Here is a 17,718-nt window from a genome sequence, read left to right as displayed (position 1 = left end):
GAACTGAATTTAAATCCCTCTCTTCAAGAATCCCTTCCAATCATACCTATCCCATGGATTCTGTACTAACTAGCCTCACTCTCCTCCACCAAGCGACTATCTCAACTTACGGCAACTCTCCTTCTATACCGACCTGCAGAAATGGTTTACTCAGGCCACCCCTCTCCCCGAGCCATCTCCCCCGTACGACCTCCTACTATCTCGATGACTAACACACTTTCTCCACATTCTTCCATTCCTGTGATCCTGGAGACAAGTAGGATCCCATCCTCCCCAGTCTCGCCTAGACCCCCGCAACAACTCTCCGCTATCCATTCCTACTCCCCCACTCAAAAAATCGACCCTAAACCCCTTAACTGCATGCTGGTTACCTGCCGTTCAGCAGCCTGTCATGCAACAGAAATCACTGAAAGTATTCTTAGTGAAGACATTGACATAGCCTTTCTTACGGAAACCTGGCTCAATGCCCACTCAACATCTATACTGGACCTGCTCTCTCCCCCCGGCTACTCCATCCACAGAAAAGACAGGCTTGATGAAAACGGAGGGGGACTCGTCATAATCTATAAAGAAGAAGTCCAACTCCTACCTGTCCAGCACCCTGACCTTACTACTTTTGAATACCTTGGTGCTGATCTTATAGTTCAGGGATCTCCCCTTATTCGCCTACATAACATCTACCACCTCCCCTGGTGACCCTCTCTCCTTTGTGGAAGAATTGTCTCATTTCCTAACTCAATCATCGATTTCTAAATCCAGAAACCTCTTTCTCTGAGATTTTAATCTCCACTGGAATAGTGGTCGCCCTATCGGAAGGTATCACTATGGACCATCTCAAGTTTAATGCAGGCCTGGCTGCGGTAGCAGAGTGGATGACAGCTAACTGCTTGCAACTTAACGCCGCTAAGACAGAGGTGCTATTGGTGGGCAGAAATACGGAATTATGGGGAGACCATTTATGGCCTTCTACTTTGGGTAAAGCTCCTACACCTAAGTCAGAAGTAAAGAACTTGGGAGTCTGGTTAGATTCAGCATTAAGCTTCGGCAACCAAACGAAAAAAGTTGCCGCTAACTGTTTTGGCATACTACGCAGTCGGAAAGCAGTCTTGGAATTCTTTGATTCTGCTACTAGGCAACTAATTGTTCAATCTATGGTGTTGTCCAGATTGGACTATGCCTCTTCACTGCTCCTGGGTGCTAATAAAGCGGAAATTGCCCGTCTGCAACGCATTCAAAATGCGGCTGGTAGAGCCTTAGTAGGTCTGCCGCGTTTCAGTTCTACCTCCGCTACTATTCGGAAACTCCACTGGCTTCCTGTAGCTCAGCAGATACAGTTCAAGACCTTATGTATCTCATTTAAAATCTTAAAACAGTCTACCCCTAAAATGCTGGGGCCATTGCTGAATATGTATGCACCTACGCGGGCTCTACGATCAGCTGGCCAGAATCTGGTTGAGGTCCCCCGGTTCAAGCGAAGCAGAGCTGGTGGACGTTCTTTCAGTTTCTTAGCAGCAAAACTATGGAATACTCTACCAGTCCATAGTGGGGAAATGGAGGAGCTGTTTCAATTTAGGAAAGCCATCAAAACTCACTTATTCCCTTGAAAATAACCTTTGGTTCCTTTCTGCTCTCAGCTCTGTTTTTACTCAGGATTAGCGCCAGGACGCCCCTTTGCTGGGGCAGCTGAGCGCCTTACAAATCACATAACATAACATAACATAACATAACATAAAAATGATGATCCCTCGGTCAATCTCATCAATGACTTCCTTGATATCAATGACTTGAAACAGCTCTGCCATTCTCCAACGTACTCCAAAGGTGCCACTCTTGACGCTATCATCACTAGCAAGGAACTGGCCTCTCTCTCCCACATCATCCCCATTGACTGGTCCGACCACCACCTCATCCTCTTTGCGATCAACAGCTTTGCACCCCCACCGTATACAAATACCACCAACCAAAAAAAGCTGACTAGAGAACTCCACCTTATTCCTCCAGGCGAATTGGAGAAAAACATTAAAACTCACCTAAGCCTCACTCCTCCCTCCCCAAGTGCTAGTGGCATTACAGAACATTACAACAAATCTATTGTTCATGTTCTTGACCAAATTGCTCCTGCCAAATTAAAACAGTTGAAATGTAACCCTTCCAAATCCTGGTTCAATAACGACCTCAGCAGTGAAAGATGCGCCCTTAGGCATACTGAATGCACTTGGAGGCAACAGCCTTCCCCCTCAAATCTTATCCTCCTTAGAGCCGCAAGAGCCAAATACAAAAAACACATCTTTACTGAAAAGACTCCCTTCTTCCGTTCACAACTAGACCGGGCAAGAAACCGACCTAAGGAATTATTTAGCTTGTCAAAAGCCAAACTGCTTCAGCCCCCCCAAACATATGGCTACCCTTCCTTAACATTTCATCTAAGTCTCCTCCCTCCATTTCCCTTCCCCCGGACCCTTCCCAGCCTTTGACACCCTTCATGATCTTGACTACATCACCCCCAACTAAAAAACAATGCATAATGGAATAATTTTTGTCCAGTTTCAGAACGGAATGTCTTCAACATCATCTCCAAGCTTAAACCTTCCTCTCCTATCAAAGATCCCCTCCCAGCCTCTCTTGTTCAGGACCTAAAACACATCATCGCTCCTTATTGGACCACTATCATCAACTCCTCCCTAGCCACTGGTAGTGTCCCTGCCTCCCTCCAACTAGGACAAATTACCCCCACCATTAAAAATGCCACAGCGAACCCCAATGACTTAAATAATCTAGGCCCGATTTCTAACCTTCCTTTCCTATCCAAGGTCCTGGAAAAATGCGCCCTGCTCCAGTTGAACAAACACATCAACTCATTCAACCTCCTGGACGCCTTACAATCTGGCTTTCGAAAGGGCTGCAGCATGGAAACAGCTATGCTTAACATCGTCGATGACATCCGCCATGCTCTAGACAAGGGTGAATCTTCCCTTCTCATTCTTCTTGACCTCTCTGCAGCATTTGATACTGTTAACTATGCCGCCTTACTCAACATTCTCAAAGACCGTTTTGGCCTCAGTTGCGCTGTTCTTAAATGGTTCACCTCCTTTTTCCAACATAGAACCCAATAAATTAAAGTCAACGACTGCCTTTCCAAACCTCTGCCAGTCACCTTAGGGGTCCCCCAGGGCTCTATTCTCTCCCCCAGTCTATTCAACCTCTTCATGGAACCCCTCACCCTCATTCTGAAGCAATCGAAAATCAACTACCACCTTTATGCTGATGACACCCAACTTTCATATAAGATCAAATCCCATGCCAATGTCTCGCACCTTAATGATGCCCAAGATTCAATTCTGGTTCCATCACAACCACCTTAAAACTTAACCCTAAAAAAATGGAAATCATTCTATTCTCGCCTAAAACAACTCTCTCCCTATTCTACATTGGATCTCTGACATCAAAGCTCTTAACTGCACTCTCTCCTTCTTAAACTCAGTCAAATCATTTGGCATCAGCATCAACCAGAACCTCAGTCTTACTCCCCATATAAACAATTCGGCCAAAGGTGCTCTCTTCACACTCCACCATCTTAAAAAAATCAGACCCTTTATCCTTGCCGATGACTTTAAATCAGTGGCGCAATCATTGGTCCTATCTAAATTTGACTATGTTAATGCCTCTCTCTCTGGAACTCCTAAAGCCCACCTAGCCCCTATCAAATCCATCCTCAACCTTGCTGCCAGGCTCATTACTGACTGTAAGCAGTTTGAACACATCTCCCCGTCCTTAAAGACCTCAAATGGCTTCCTATTGAAGGCAGATCCACTTATAAGACTGCTTGCATCACGTACAAAGCCCTCCATCAAAAAAAACCCTTCTTACCTCACAGATAAACTCCACAAATCGGGCTGTGCTAGAACTATGAGACGCACTAACGCTCTCATCCTAATCCCACCTTTATTAAAAAAGAAATCTACACAGTCTCTCTCTTTCTCTGGAAACGTGCCCGCCGTATAGAATGCTCTCCCTAAAGTGCTAAGTTGTAACCCCTCCTACCCCAGCTTCAGAAAAGACCTGAAACGGCTCCTTCTCAGCAAATAATGGGGTCCTTAATTACATTGTCACTGGAAACTTATTCTTACTCTAGCCCTGACTGATTTTGATCCCCTCATCTTTTGTCTCGCCCCCTCCCCCCCACCCACCAAACTCTCTCATCTACGTCCACCTCGCCCCCCTTTTCATAGCACAGATAACTTTCTTCCCCCTTCTCCTCCTTATCCCTTTCCCTCCTTAGTGGCCCTACACTCTCTCCCCCTCCCCCCATACAATAATGATTCTCTGTTTTCTTCCACCCCTTCATCCTCCAATATGTTGTTACCCATCTTAAACGAACATTGCGTGCCTTGTTTCATGACTTTTTTATATGTATAAAAAAATGTATTCTGCTATTCTGTTTTTACCTAGTCCTGTGAAGCGCGCTGATACTCTTGGGTCCAGCCAGAGCTATATAAGATAAGACCTTTAAATAAATTAAATAGGATAATCCTTAGGGACAGCTTGTCCCTGGAAAAGTCTAACTCTAGCCCGTGAATAAATTATATTGAATCATAGTTGAAAGTTGGGACAGTCAGAGCAATTTAGATCAACATAAGGGATAAGAAAGGAGGATTTGGATTGGATCAAACAACACTTTCTTTCCGTTGCTCAAGCAGAGAGAGAAGTGTGTGAGCTTAGCAAACCCTCAGTAGGCATCCATATCTTATTTAAGATGTACCCCTCAACAGAGCTTTATTTAACTGTGTTCATGAAGCCCTAACATCACTTTCTGCTAATGAGAATTAGGCTAAACCTAGTGCACTGGTTACTGGCAGACACCCAGCGGTGGAATAAAAAATATAATATGGGTCCTTGCAGTTGTGACTGCTTTTCAGAGCGAGATATTATCTACTTTATCAAGTTTTTTGACCACTATAGCAGGTTAAGTCAACAATTCATGTTGTCGTTGCTAACAGAGAAACAATTTTCATAAGTAAGGACGGCTTTTTTATATTTGCAGATGTTGCCTAATATCCAAGTTTGTTTTAAAGTAGCTAGCTTTTTAATGACAGTAAGGGTGCGGAGGGACATTAATACTTGTTGTGATTTTAACACATTTTAAAGAGATGATCGGCTTTCATTGTTATCATGTCTTATATCTTATGAAATCTAGCTTTTTAATAAATGTGTCTAACTTTCATGGTTTTAATTAACCAAATAAAGTATATTTGACTGACTGACTGCCTTGCCATTTCCTCTCTATGCGGGGCAATGGATGCCCTGCTTAGTGGTATGCGTTGAACCTCTAAGGTATTATTGGCCAGTAATCTATGCAGGAAAAGCCAAGGGTCTGCCAAGGTTTGATGCCAGATAAGAGCACCATACTGGCAAAATGAGCTCAATAACAGGCTACAATGACTAGAATGGTATCAGACCTGGAGTAACAGGCAAGCATGGTACCATTTTCACAATCAGAGCATCTATTGGGGTCAGGTTATGAGGGCACTCATAATGTACCCCTGCTTCCAGTGTCTACAATGGGTGGTACACATTCTACCTCCTGACACAGGCGTTAGCAGGATTTCTGCCAGACGTTCTTACAAGTTCCAAAAAAGTAATCCTCAAAAGCAAGAAAGAGACAGCCTAGTGTAGTGGAGGGACACGGGCAGCCTTTACAAAGATCTCTAAATTCAGCAAATGTTCAACAGGCCATGTGACTGAAGGCCAAGATCCAACACATGGATGGAAGGAAATTCTGACACTTAAACTCTAAATCCGCCTGGAGGTCAGGAACTGATCATTGGACCATGCGGTCTGTAGCTGGAAGAGCGGAGCAACATCAGTGACGAATGCGAGAGTCTAATGGCTGAAATAAGTAAAGCCTAAAAGCTGAAGAAAGAAAAGAAAATGTTTAACAGTTTAGATTATGAATAGTAAATACTTCATCTGACTTCAAAAAATTCCTTTAATGTGCTTTGCCTTCATGAATCCTCATAGGCTAGATTGATGGTTACCAAATGTTTGGCACTAGTGCAGTTTTGGCCAAGGTATGCTCATTCTTAAGTGAACTCAGAGGATAGTGGCATAATACCTTCTTGTGACCGTTCCTCACGCAGGAGGCTGCTTACCAATACGAGCGATGGGGACACCGGACTGCAGGATCTGTACGGTGCTGTCAACCGCCGCCTGGACACTTGGGAATGCGCCAACAGCAGACACAATGGCCTCTGGAATCCCATAAAGACGTAACGTTGTCTTGGTGATGATGCCCAGTGTCCCCTCAGAGCCCACAAACAGACCGGTCAAGTTATAGCCAGCAGCTGACTTCCTGTGAGAAATAGAGTAAGAAAGGTTTACGATGATGTATTTAGGGTGCAGACAGACTTGACGCTGTAGGTAGGGAGATTATGAACTCTATGGGGCACATTATTTGGGACTTCAACAACCTCAGAAACGGCAGTGTGTATTTATGAGGTGTGGTACGTCAAACCATTGACTTTTCTCTATGTCCGACATCCACGTAAAGCCATGTTGGGATTCCAAAGGTTATCTTCTGCATTGGATTCCTTCCTGCACTAGCTCTGTTACACTGAGTGTGGCACACCAGATCAGGCACACTGCACCAGATCAGAGTTCCATGGATGGCTGCTCTATATATCAATATAGATTAACAAACCACCTGTCATGAGAATGGCCTCACAGCTCTACCTGTTGAGGCTCCTCACTTCTGATACCCTTGTGAGTGTCCAGGCTTGAGACTCTATACATTACGTGCAATGCTCTAACTCTCTAGTCTGACACTTGAGATCAAATGGACCTTTTTCCAGATCCTATGCAATGAGCTTTAGTTTGATATGTTGAGCTACTGAAGCACACCTAAGTCTGTTTTTGCATATTATAGTACGTCAATGGAAATGATGTAATTGCTTATAATTCCTCTAGTCATAGCGGAAATGTTGGGTTTCAAAGTTCAATAGATATGGCTTTTGTGTACAGGATGCAAATGCTTGTGTGCAAAATTTTAGCACGATTCTGCCTCTGCCCAGTTAATTCTGAATTGGGTACGTTGTGCCCAAGTGGCATGGTTGTAGGAGTAGCTCTAAGTACATATAGTGAGGTTTTATTTCTGGGCTGCAGTTTCAAAAGCAAACACTCCAGTAACCTGCAGGCTGAAATAAAAGGTAAGAAGTAGGTACTTCTCATTGTCTCGTTTCAGAAGTACATGCTGCCATGATCTGAAGAGAAAGACACATTTCAGTGTGCTGGCACACAACTGGTCTAGCGTACAAAAACAGAGTACCTGCATCCCTTGTTACGGAATTTTGTACGTCAGAGAACTGGTATGGTATTTGGGGTCAAAAGCTCAGAGGACTGTACTTAAGTATTCTGGGAGGAAAACAACTGGCTTCAGTCACATGGACAGAAGGGTAATGCCCTGCTGATATAAATGTTGTTACTATGAAGAACCAAAGCACTCTCCAAAAAATATAGTGTCCAGACGAAAAAGGTCTTTGAGCCAGTAGTTATCTCTTTCTCATGACATTGTCTCTTTTATACCTCTCTTTTGTGCTTACTCAATCCATCTTCACTTTCCCTGTTTAGGTCTCGTCTAAGCCAGCGCATGCGCTGCTCTGGCGAGACATTTAGTGAGTGGGCTTTAAAATGCCAACCACAGCTTTTTGGGGGGCCTAGAGCGTGCGTTTACATGCACAGTAATGCGCACAGGCGCCATCTGGCTTTCTTCGCATCGCTCGCGGGCACACTTACAGTGCGCGATCAGGCGCCATCTGGCTTTCCTCTCACTTGCTTTACCAAGCGCGCGCTTCAATGCTCCTCCCCCTCGCCCACCACAGAGTGCATCTCGCTGCAGCGCGTCTTGTTTCTACTTGCTTTAAACTCGTTCTGGATCAGAAGCTGGGATGCTTGTGGCAGAAGAACAATTTCTCAGTATTTCCCTTTCCGGCGACATCAACCATTTGGATAAGAACAACCCAGACCGCCTCTACGTGTCATCGAGGTACTGGCATATTTTTTTTGTGTAATGCACTTCGACAGAACAAATTAGTAATCTGTTTGAAGCCCCCCGTGGACCTTTTGCTTGCTTTGATTTAAGCTTCATTACTTCACAAAGTCAAACAAAACAGTTTGTGACACTCTCGACTTGCCTGTCGTTCGCCTCTTAGTGTTTTTTTTATATTGGACACTGCCATCTGGCGGTTTTGCTGGAAATCGCTTCTCAAACCTATTACGTAAAGTACATCTGGCACTGCTACTGCTCTCGCTTTTATCGCCTCCTAGGATCCTCACTATTCTCCCTTTTGCTTCTCACACCTATTTTTGTTTCCTGCAAAATATCACATAGCAGATTTTTTTTTTCTTGCTGACTTTTGTTTTTATAGCGTTTGGATGCAGCACAACTCCGCTTTTGCTATTGGTTATTTGAAAAGCCCATCTGCTCACTTACTTTGCTTCCTAAATACCCTTTCCTGTGTCTTGGATCTCTTTTCTCCAGCTTTCACCAATGCACGTGCTCTTCAAACAGACCTTTTCCCTTTAGGGGTAAATATCTTCAAGATTGTTAACGTTGATGCTACAGAGCACCCTTTGGGGAGATACTAGTGGGTGTGGTACTATGTTCATGCAGGGTTGTCCGCACCAGCGGGAAGCACCATTTGCCTTAGACCAATTTTCATTATAACTTGCTGGCTTACGGCATCATGCCAGCATTGCAAGAACAAAAGAAAACTCAGCAAATGTTTTATTGTAAATACTTTTTTTAATATGGTTGTTCAGTTGAACATAATGCCTTCTTGGTCATATATAAGGTAACAAAAATTCTTCTTTTTTTATTACAACTTTTCAGCATGCTGCTCATCAGCCACACTTCTCTACATCACAGCTTAAAGACATTGGCAAAGTCAATAGCTCTGAGTAAACACTTATAAGGCCCCAAAGGCGAGATCTATTGGCTAATCCAATGCTTGTTATCATATGCTTTTTGGTTATGCTCAGAATTGCAGAACAATATTGTATGCAATAAACAGAACTTCAAATTTGTAATTGTTTTACAACCTTGAATAAGTCAAAAGTTGACAAAACACGTGTTGGCTGTGTTCCTTATGGATATCTCAACATGAACTAAGATTCTGTACCATATCACCATGTGTGGATTACAACCGTTTTTACATTTGACTGTATTATTGTATTATCATGATTATGTTGAGAATTAAACAGCACTGTGTCTAGCTAATGAAAGTCCATACTGTCTGGACACTAAATGTTTTGGAGAGTGCTTTGGTTCTTCATAGTAAATCCATTTGCTACTTTAACTGTTGTTAATATATATATGCAATCTTTGTTAGTAGGGTGCTCTAACCATAATAGCACCTCCACCTTTCACTATACCAGTTTCCTGACCGACCAACTTTCCCACGGAAATGCATTTTATGTTACAGTAAAATACGAGGTGCGATAATTCTGGCCACCACTACCTGAATACATTTGAACTGATATAAATATAGGATTGGTGTGTCCCTCTAGATTTAAGAAATGTTTAACTAATCCACAGTTGAAGGGTAGGCTGAACAATTTACTTGTGAGAGGAAAGTGGAGTAGCAGTATTCTCTGTTAAGAAGTCAGTGTTCCATCCGGTGGTTTGAGGTGTCTAGGTTTCAGTGATTCAGTCTCTGAAAAAGCAGGTTAGGAATAGGAGGGAAGGTTTAGCTTGAATAGATAAGGTGCTGCTCTTGTGACATGGACCTGTGAGTTAAGAAAGGTGGTCCTTCCACTACATTCAGAATGTAATAGTTACAGGCTGTGACAAAGTGAAGCTCTACACCCAGGAGGTCGTGCTCAAGTTATACACACTGGAAATGTTGTGTTCCAGTGATCAGATTCCAGAAGTAAGTTATTTCTTCACCTAGAACCTGGAGAGAAAAGGGTGAGCTGCAATGGCAGGGCTCCCTCCATCACATTCTTTATATCTCAGTGCTAGGGTAGGTACACATGCTAGAATTTGATTTAACTAATGTTTCGGTCATCAACGTTATTGTCGACTAATGTTGTTACAATTCTCAAACGGTATGCTAATGGTCCACTGATTTACTCACCAAAGAATTATGTGAGTGACTACCACCAAAGTATTGGTGATGACTAAGGCTTAGGCCACTACTGCGAGGTGCCACAGGACTCTACCAGCCTGCCCTGCGCACTTTGCCCTGAGGAGGAGGTGGGGTTCTAAGAAAGCACCATAGTAGGCGCACATTTCTCCCGTAGCATTGGACACCACTACTGTGAGATGCCACAGGACTCTGTCTACCAACCTGCACTTCGCACTTTGCCCTGAGGAGGAGGTGGGGCTCTAAGGAACCGCCATAGTAGGCACACATTCATCCCGCAGTGTTGGGCATGCGTGGGCAAAGACCGGGACAAGATGGGATTGTCTGAGCCCGTCAAAAGACGGGAGAGGCTGGGTTGAGTCATCTCTCTAGGCCCTTATCTTCTACATTCAGTGATTAATTTGTTGCGCAAAGGGCAAAGAAGGCTTCCCCGATCCCTAATAAATTAGCTTCATCTTCTAAAATTACTTCATTTTTGTCGAATGCCATTGGGGTTATCAATAAAGAGATTACATCTGTTAAGGAGAGCCTGGAAACAACTAATTTAAATGCCTCTAATACTATACCCTCTTTTGTTCTTCTGTATTTGACGGGCCACTTACTTCTCCCCCACTTAAAAAAAACAAAAGGAAAGGAAGTACTAAGAAGAAGCAAACCTCGAATTGTGACCCACAAGGTTATAATCATGTGCAAAAGGCAGGTCTAACTCATGTTTGAATTCTTTGAAGGTTGGGCTAGTTCCCATTCCAGAGCTTGACTCCGGGTTGCATTCTTCACTGAAGTGTCTTATCAAGTCCTCACATGGCCCAATTTTGCAGAGACTCTGTAAAATTGAAATCTCTTTAGCAGAGGTGAACAAGGAGCTTTTGAGACTGAAACCTTGTCTAGTCAGCTTGTCGCAGATGTATGGGGGCCCACCAGCTGGTTTCTATCAGAAGGATGTCTGGGATGGACAGACCAGGTCAAGTAACTGCAGAGTTATTGCACAACAGGATCGTGGACATCTCCCATTCACTCAACCCCGCAAAGCATGTGGCCATTTTCTAATGTAATGGGAGATGACGATTTGGAGCGGTGTAAATCAGTTGATCCTATTAACTTTCTACTAAACCTTCCATGGCATCTCTGATGACCCAGCTTTCCAGGTTACAGTTGCCACCAGAGGCTACTCTATATGTTGTCATACTAAGTAATGTTCCTACTCTCAAAGCTCGTCAATCTAAAAACTGCAGTAACTTCAAGAATACAATTCTTTACTAGGTGTCTCAAAATATTGGTCAAGATGTATGTAATTATGAGACCATTATCATGGTGAGAAGGACTGCATGGGTAAGGTGTGGGCAGAAAACAGGGGAGGGGGTAGTGTGCTTTAAGTCTAAAGACCTCTTTTATCACAGACTACATTCTCTGTAGGGCACAAACTCCTCCCCCCTCCTCCATGAGCCGGATAATGATTTTACCTTTGGGTATTTTTATAGGCCCAATGGTCCAGTTTGGGCAAACCCTGTATGGGGCTCCTCCCACTCATCTAATCTGTCCACACTGTCCAACGAGCTTTAGCATGCAGACTTCCAATTTTTTTGTCCCCTTGCCACTTTGGAGGATACAGACTGACCAACCACAGAGAGCTGCCCTGGGTACTCGTGCGCTGACAGTAGAGCTACCAGAGAATCGCGCTTAATCGATGAGGTCATTACTTCAGTTTAAGAGATCCTACATTCCCCACTAAACTAAGTCTCTGTTGTCCAAACTTTGAATTCATCCAACCCGTTTTTGGTATCTTTTCGATGCATTTCATTGAACGTGGCAGGTCTTACGTCTGAATTGCATAACCCCGATTGGGTGTTAAGCAGTTTGATTGTGTCCTTCTGCAGGAGACTTGGCTTTTTGATAAGGTTTTTATTTATAGATTTGTCTCGTTTATGAGTCCCGCTATTGAGTCATCTAGCGATAGACCTAAAGAGGGTCTAGCCCTATTGATCGCTTTAAAATGGGCACGTGCAATCTAGAACACTCCTTTCAAATCTCCCATTTATTTGGCACTCTGTCTTGATGCTCGGAGATTTGATAACATTATTCCTGTTAATTTTTGTAATAACATCTTTGCAATAACAGGCAACTTTATTACCAAATAGCTGGGCTAAACAGAGTAAAGGGTGGTCTCTCCCATGGGCAAGTGGTTTTAACGCCTTATTTGTGTAATCTAAATGCTAAAGAGGTTTGTGATCATGATGAGCCTCTGAGCTCTGGCTTAACACATTTTTCACATTCTAGTCTGGGTAACACCCTCAATGATCTTAGCACTAGATATAATCTTTATTTTGCTGCGTATATTTGTAATCCATCTTCTGACCCGATTACTACATTTATCAGCAGTGGTTTAGTTTACACTATTGATTTTATGATTATTTCAGAGGAGAGTTGAGGATCTTGAGTTTATGGTTGTGCCTCATTATGCTTGCGACCCTAATCTTCTTTTAATTTTGTACCTCGGTTGTTTAGGTCCTTCAATTCTAAAATTGTCCTCCCATCAAGACTTGGACAAGGACAAACACAAGGAGGTGCTTTAAAAGTGGTGAGGCTTTGGCTAGATTACTATCCTTTAATGGTAATCATTTCTCCAAATGTTTAGATTCTGACGAGGATCTAAAAACGGCGATAATGGGCTTGATAATATGCCCTTGTTAATTCCCATAGAAGCCCATGTTAAAACGAGAACATGGGCTTCTATGGGAATTAACAAGAGCGTATTATCAAGCCCATTATCGCCGTTTTATCGGCAGTTTCCTGCTGATAAAACGACGATAATGTTAACACCGGTCCTTGATAATATGCCCCTTCGTTCGGGGCTAGTCAAATTGATGTCACCCTGTAGAGAAACCATACAGATGGTTTGGCCATTCATGTACCAATGCCTGCATGTCTCTCAGAATAACTTTAATCAGACAACCTTGACATCCTTTTAGAAGTTCAGTTTTGTAGAGCCGAATATAAAAGGATGATAACTCTCAGGAAAATGATGATTATGGAGGACACTTGGGCGTCCCTCTCTCGAACAAGTGCTTTACGTGACAACACAGAATTTTGGGAAGTGATTAATGTTCCTTATTTTAACGATTCAGCATTGCACTCAGCAATAACGGTTACAGCTCTGGATGGGAGAATCATTTTGCAAAGTTCTACAGCTTTGGGCTTTCTGGTTTAGATCGCACGCCATTTTTTGATTACGAACCAGCAGAGGGCCCTGGTTTTAAACTTGAGGAGGTTAGGCTGTCAATCACCAAAAGTGCGAGGGGGGAGCGCCAGGCCCGATGGAGTCCCAGTAGAACTTGTTAAGGCTAACACAAGGTGCACCAATTGTTACCAATGTCTCTAGGGGGTAAGAAACACAGAACCTCCCCCAGATCAAGCAAGGAATCAGTTAATACTGCCCATCTACCAAAAAGATGATCAACTGACCCAGCTTACTATGGGCCTTTCTCGCTTTTGGATTCACTGGTGAAGGTGGGGAGAGGGTTATCTGGCTAGACACCACTCATCGGTTCAGGAGCATGATATTTTTTCAGAGATTCAATTTGGTTTACGGAAAATGTTGGGAACCAATGATCAATGTCTAATCTCTTTCTTTTGATCTTAAAGTATACCGTTGCAAAAGTCTGCGCAATTTATCATCATCATCATCTTTATTGTGTAATTACTTAAAATCATTACAAAGACAATAAACATACCATAAAACTACAATGCCAATACATTCGGCAGGAAAGATTAAAATTGTGCTAAATTACAATTAAAGCATAAGTGACACACAACTTTAAAACACAATAACATTTCAATTCAATTATAAATCTTTATTCGGCACTTAAAAAGACACCATAAAAGCACTACACAATATACATATATTTTAAATACAAGTTTAAAAAAGTATGAGTTAAAACAAAAGATTAGCTAAAAACCGCATTTCATGTATAAGGGGAAAGAGGAATTTACTTTACGTAATTAAATAGCATTAGAGTCAGTTATTTCTCTGGTGTTCCTTAGCCGCAATGCAACCCGGATAAAGTTTATAATGCAAAACAACGTGTGAGCATCTGCAGCTTCCTGAAGAAACCTCAAGGCCATTTTTGCTTGTCTAAGTTTCGTTTCTTTCAGGATCCCTACTAAAAACTTATGTCTTGGGGCAGAATAAAAGGGGCATAACAAAACAAAGTGAAGGGTATCCTGCGGAGACCTAGCGTCGCAGCCGCAGGTACCCTTCGCCTCCACTGTAAGAGTGAACCCAGAAGGGACCGCAAATAAATGATGGAGCATATTTAGTCTAAATCGGGTCATATAATATCGGTCCTGAGCATTATGCATAACCCTCAGATATGGTTCCATTCCTTGCTTCACTGTTAGTTGGTAGTAAGATAAAACAGTGGGCTTACGTTTTTCCATCTCAGCCCTAGTCGTAAGTGACCAATCTGAAAAAAGTTTTTTAACCATTGTTTTATTCTGGCCAGTTAGGGATTCTGGATCTGTGAAGAAATTTTTACAGCCAATTGCCTCCATAGAATCCTTTATATACTTTAGCCAGGGTATGTGTCCCCCTTTTTCACGTTTCAGACAGTCTTTTATAATTTGTCTTGTAAGGACCGCTTCTGGGTTAATCCAGATTTTGACCAAGCAAGAAGAGGTTTAATTTTAATCCGGTCTTCAATATAAGGCTCTCCAACTTCCTCATGAATAATGAAGGCCGGGGTACTCTGCGGTAGTTTCAATATTCTTCTAAGGAATTTATTTTCTCCACCTGGATCTGTTGCAATTTTTTGTCTATAAAACCCCATACTTCTGCTCCATAAGTAACTTTAGCACAGCATATCGATCTGTACAGATTTAATATTTGCTCTGGGGACCATCTACCCAGTCTTCTCCCGTACCCCATAATGGCCCCTGATGACGCCGCCAGCTTTATTGCATGTTTCTCCGCCAGGGGGTTGAAGTTCAATTGATCGTCAAACAGTACACCAAGATATGAGAAGATCTTAACCTGGCCAATCTTGTGTGACCCAATTTTGTATATAAATTTCCCTTTTTCTTTTGCTCCTGTTGACATAATATAAGATTTTTCCAAGTTTGTCGATAAATCAAGTTTGGCCATGAAATCGACAAAACCATCAATCAACTTCTGTAACCCCAATGGGGTTCTGGCTAACAATACCGCGTCATCGGCATAAAGTAATACCGGCACCGCTCGATGGCCAATTTGGGGTGAATCCACGTGTAATTTGAGTAGTTCTTTGTCCAGGAGATTAATGTACATAGAAAACAGGAAGGGCGCTAAAATGCAGCCCTGCCTCACTCCACTAGTGCATAAGAAGGGATCAGTCCTACTTCCCTCTTGGTTGTATCTCACACTTGCAGACGTATTCCAATGTAGGGCTTTCAGGTCATCTACAAGGGTCTGATCCACTCCTAAACTTAGCAATAACGACCAAAGTTTTTCTCTATTTACACGGTCAAAGGCCGCGGAGAGGTCCATGAACCCCATATATATAGTCCCACTGCTAGCAATGGTGTATTTTGCTGTCAGGAGGTACAGATTCAAACATTGATCGGTGGTAGATCTGCCCTCCCTAAAGCCATATTGGACATCTGTCAGAACCTGGTACTCCTCCACCCATTCCTGTAAACGATGTAAAATAACACGGCCCAGTACTTTAGCTGTCATGTCTATATAAGGGATATAGGGCGATAACATTGAGGGTCATCGCGATTCCCTTTTTTATAGATCGGTACTATGGTTGCTGTTGACCAGGAGCGAGGCAGTCCTGCCAATACTGCCTCGTGAGCAGTGGGGCCCAAAGATCTATATTGCTCAGGTAAAGGTCGGGGGTATACCATCAGGGCCAGGTGCTTTATTCTTACTAAGTCCTGCTATTGCCAATTCCACTTCTTCCAGGCAAAAGTCCAGTTTTAACCTTGGTCCTTCACCCTGGATTAATTGTCCTGTATAATTGTAGAGATTTTGAAAGTGGATCTGCCATTGTTCAGGTAAGATGGTGTTTATTATTTTGGGTGCTCCTGGGTCCTGGAAGCATGGAGTATTAATAACCTTCCAGAATCCCGAGATATCTCGCCTTTCTGCCGCCTCCCTTAAGTCCTCCCAAGCTTGAGTTTGTAAGCTCTTTTTTCGACATTTCAGTGCTTTTTTATATTCAGTTCTTTGTTGTGCTATTTTAAGATTGTCTCTGGGTTTAGAGTGGAGGCTAAGTCTAAGTTTTTTATACGCCTTAGTGCAAACAGAGTCGAACCAACGCGGAGTGGGGGGTAGTTTACTATCTTTAGAGGTCTTTAATAAATTATTCACATGGCGTGCAATTTCCTCAAATGCGCTGACCACTAATGCTCCTCCCACGTGAGGATCAAGGCATATATTTATGGCGTTTAGTCCCTCTGTTATTAGTCTCCTGTAAAATTTATCTCCATCAATCTTGGCCCACTTAATCCTCCTTCCCTGATCCACTGCCTTTTCCATAACATCTGTTCTACGTATACATTTTTTAAAATCAAAACCTTTTAATACAAGTATCAGAGGGTTATGATCACTGAAGATGCTTATATCTATGGTCATACTATTAATGTTTCTTTTTATGAGGGGCGAGACTAGAATAAAGTCAATATATGACTGGCAACCTCTGCCTCTAAATGTTGGGTTAAGGTCTCCGTTTATACCTAACTCTGCAAGGTCCATAGTATGGACCAAGTTGTGCCTTTTTGTTAATTTCTCTAGGTCCCATCCCTCAGTTATATGTGCAAAATGTGGCCCTTTTGCTACAGTGCATCTTGACCAATCTCTGTTAAATGGTTTTAAGTTGTCACAAAGATGACAATTAAAATCCCCCATAAGTATTATACTGGGGGAATTTGGTGTCTTATTTAAAGAGTCCAACTTTACTAAACAGGAGTCCAATTCCTTAACGACGGACCCCTTTCCCATCGTGCCTACGGCATTATACCAATTAAGTAAAAGAAAATTAAGTCTTTTAAAACGATACCCTACAGCTTGTATGTTGCGTGAGTCCCAGTTATAATTAAACCAGGTTCCCTGCATATGAAGGTCTACATACATTATTAATCCCCCAATCGCTCTCCCCGATAATGACTTTATAGCCGGGAAAGAAAAACATTTGTACCCCTCTAAACTATACAGGTTTGGGTCGACTGCCCATGTTTCTTGCATTATAGAAAAAAGGGGTCCCAGACAGGGAAGAAGAACATAGATTGCAAAGGTAATTGCTACGTAAATAATCAAAGATAATCAAAAGTAAATGATAGAGTACGATGTTTTAATTCACAAGGTACCAAACAACCATATAAATGGGTTATACACAACAGTTTTTAGGTTTTTAAATTTTCTTATAACATTATGTGCCCAAATACACGACGCAAGGGAAGGGGGAGTGAGGTACTGTGAAGGGTGTTCAGTGAAAGGTGCAAAAGATTTTTCAATTTCCTAACAAACCAATATATTCAATTCTTTGAGTTTGTTAAAAACATTGTTCTGAGTGGTCACCCATCAAGGGGCCACAGTTAGCAGCAT

At 42.5% G+C, this 17,718-nt stretch overlaps 1 protein-coding gene across 1 annotated transcript in view; it reads right to left on the bottom strand.

Annotated features, from left to right (window-relative positions):
• LDHD (lactate dehydrogenase D) overlaps positions 1-17,718 on the bottom strand; it is a 480,635-nt gene that overhangs the window by 226,869 nt on the left and 236,048 nt on the right. Inside the window, exon 6 of the mRNA XM_078670717.1 lies at positions 6,150-6,349. Coding sequence (XP_078526843.1) covers positions 6,150-6,349 — 200 coding nt within the window. The remainder of the gene's footprint in view (positions 1-6,149; positions 6,350-17,718) is intronic.

Source organism: Lissotriton helveticus, chromosome 12 (genome assembly GCF_964261635.1).
Source record: "Lissotriton helveticus chromosome 12, aLisHel1.1, whole genome shotgun sequence".
Classification (NCBI taxonomy): Eukaryota; Metazoa; Chordata; class Amphibia; order Caudata; family Salamandridae; genus Lissotriton; species Lissotriton helveticus.
This window is presented reverse-complemented; position numbering and strand designations above follow the sequence as displayed.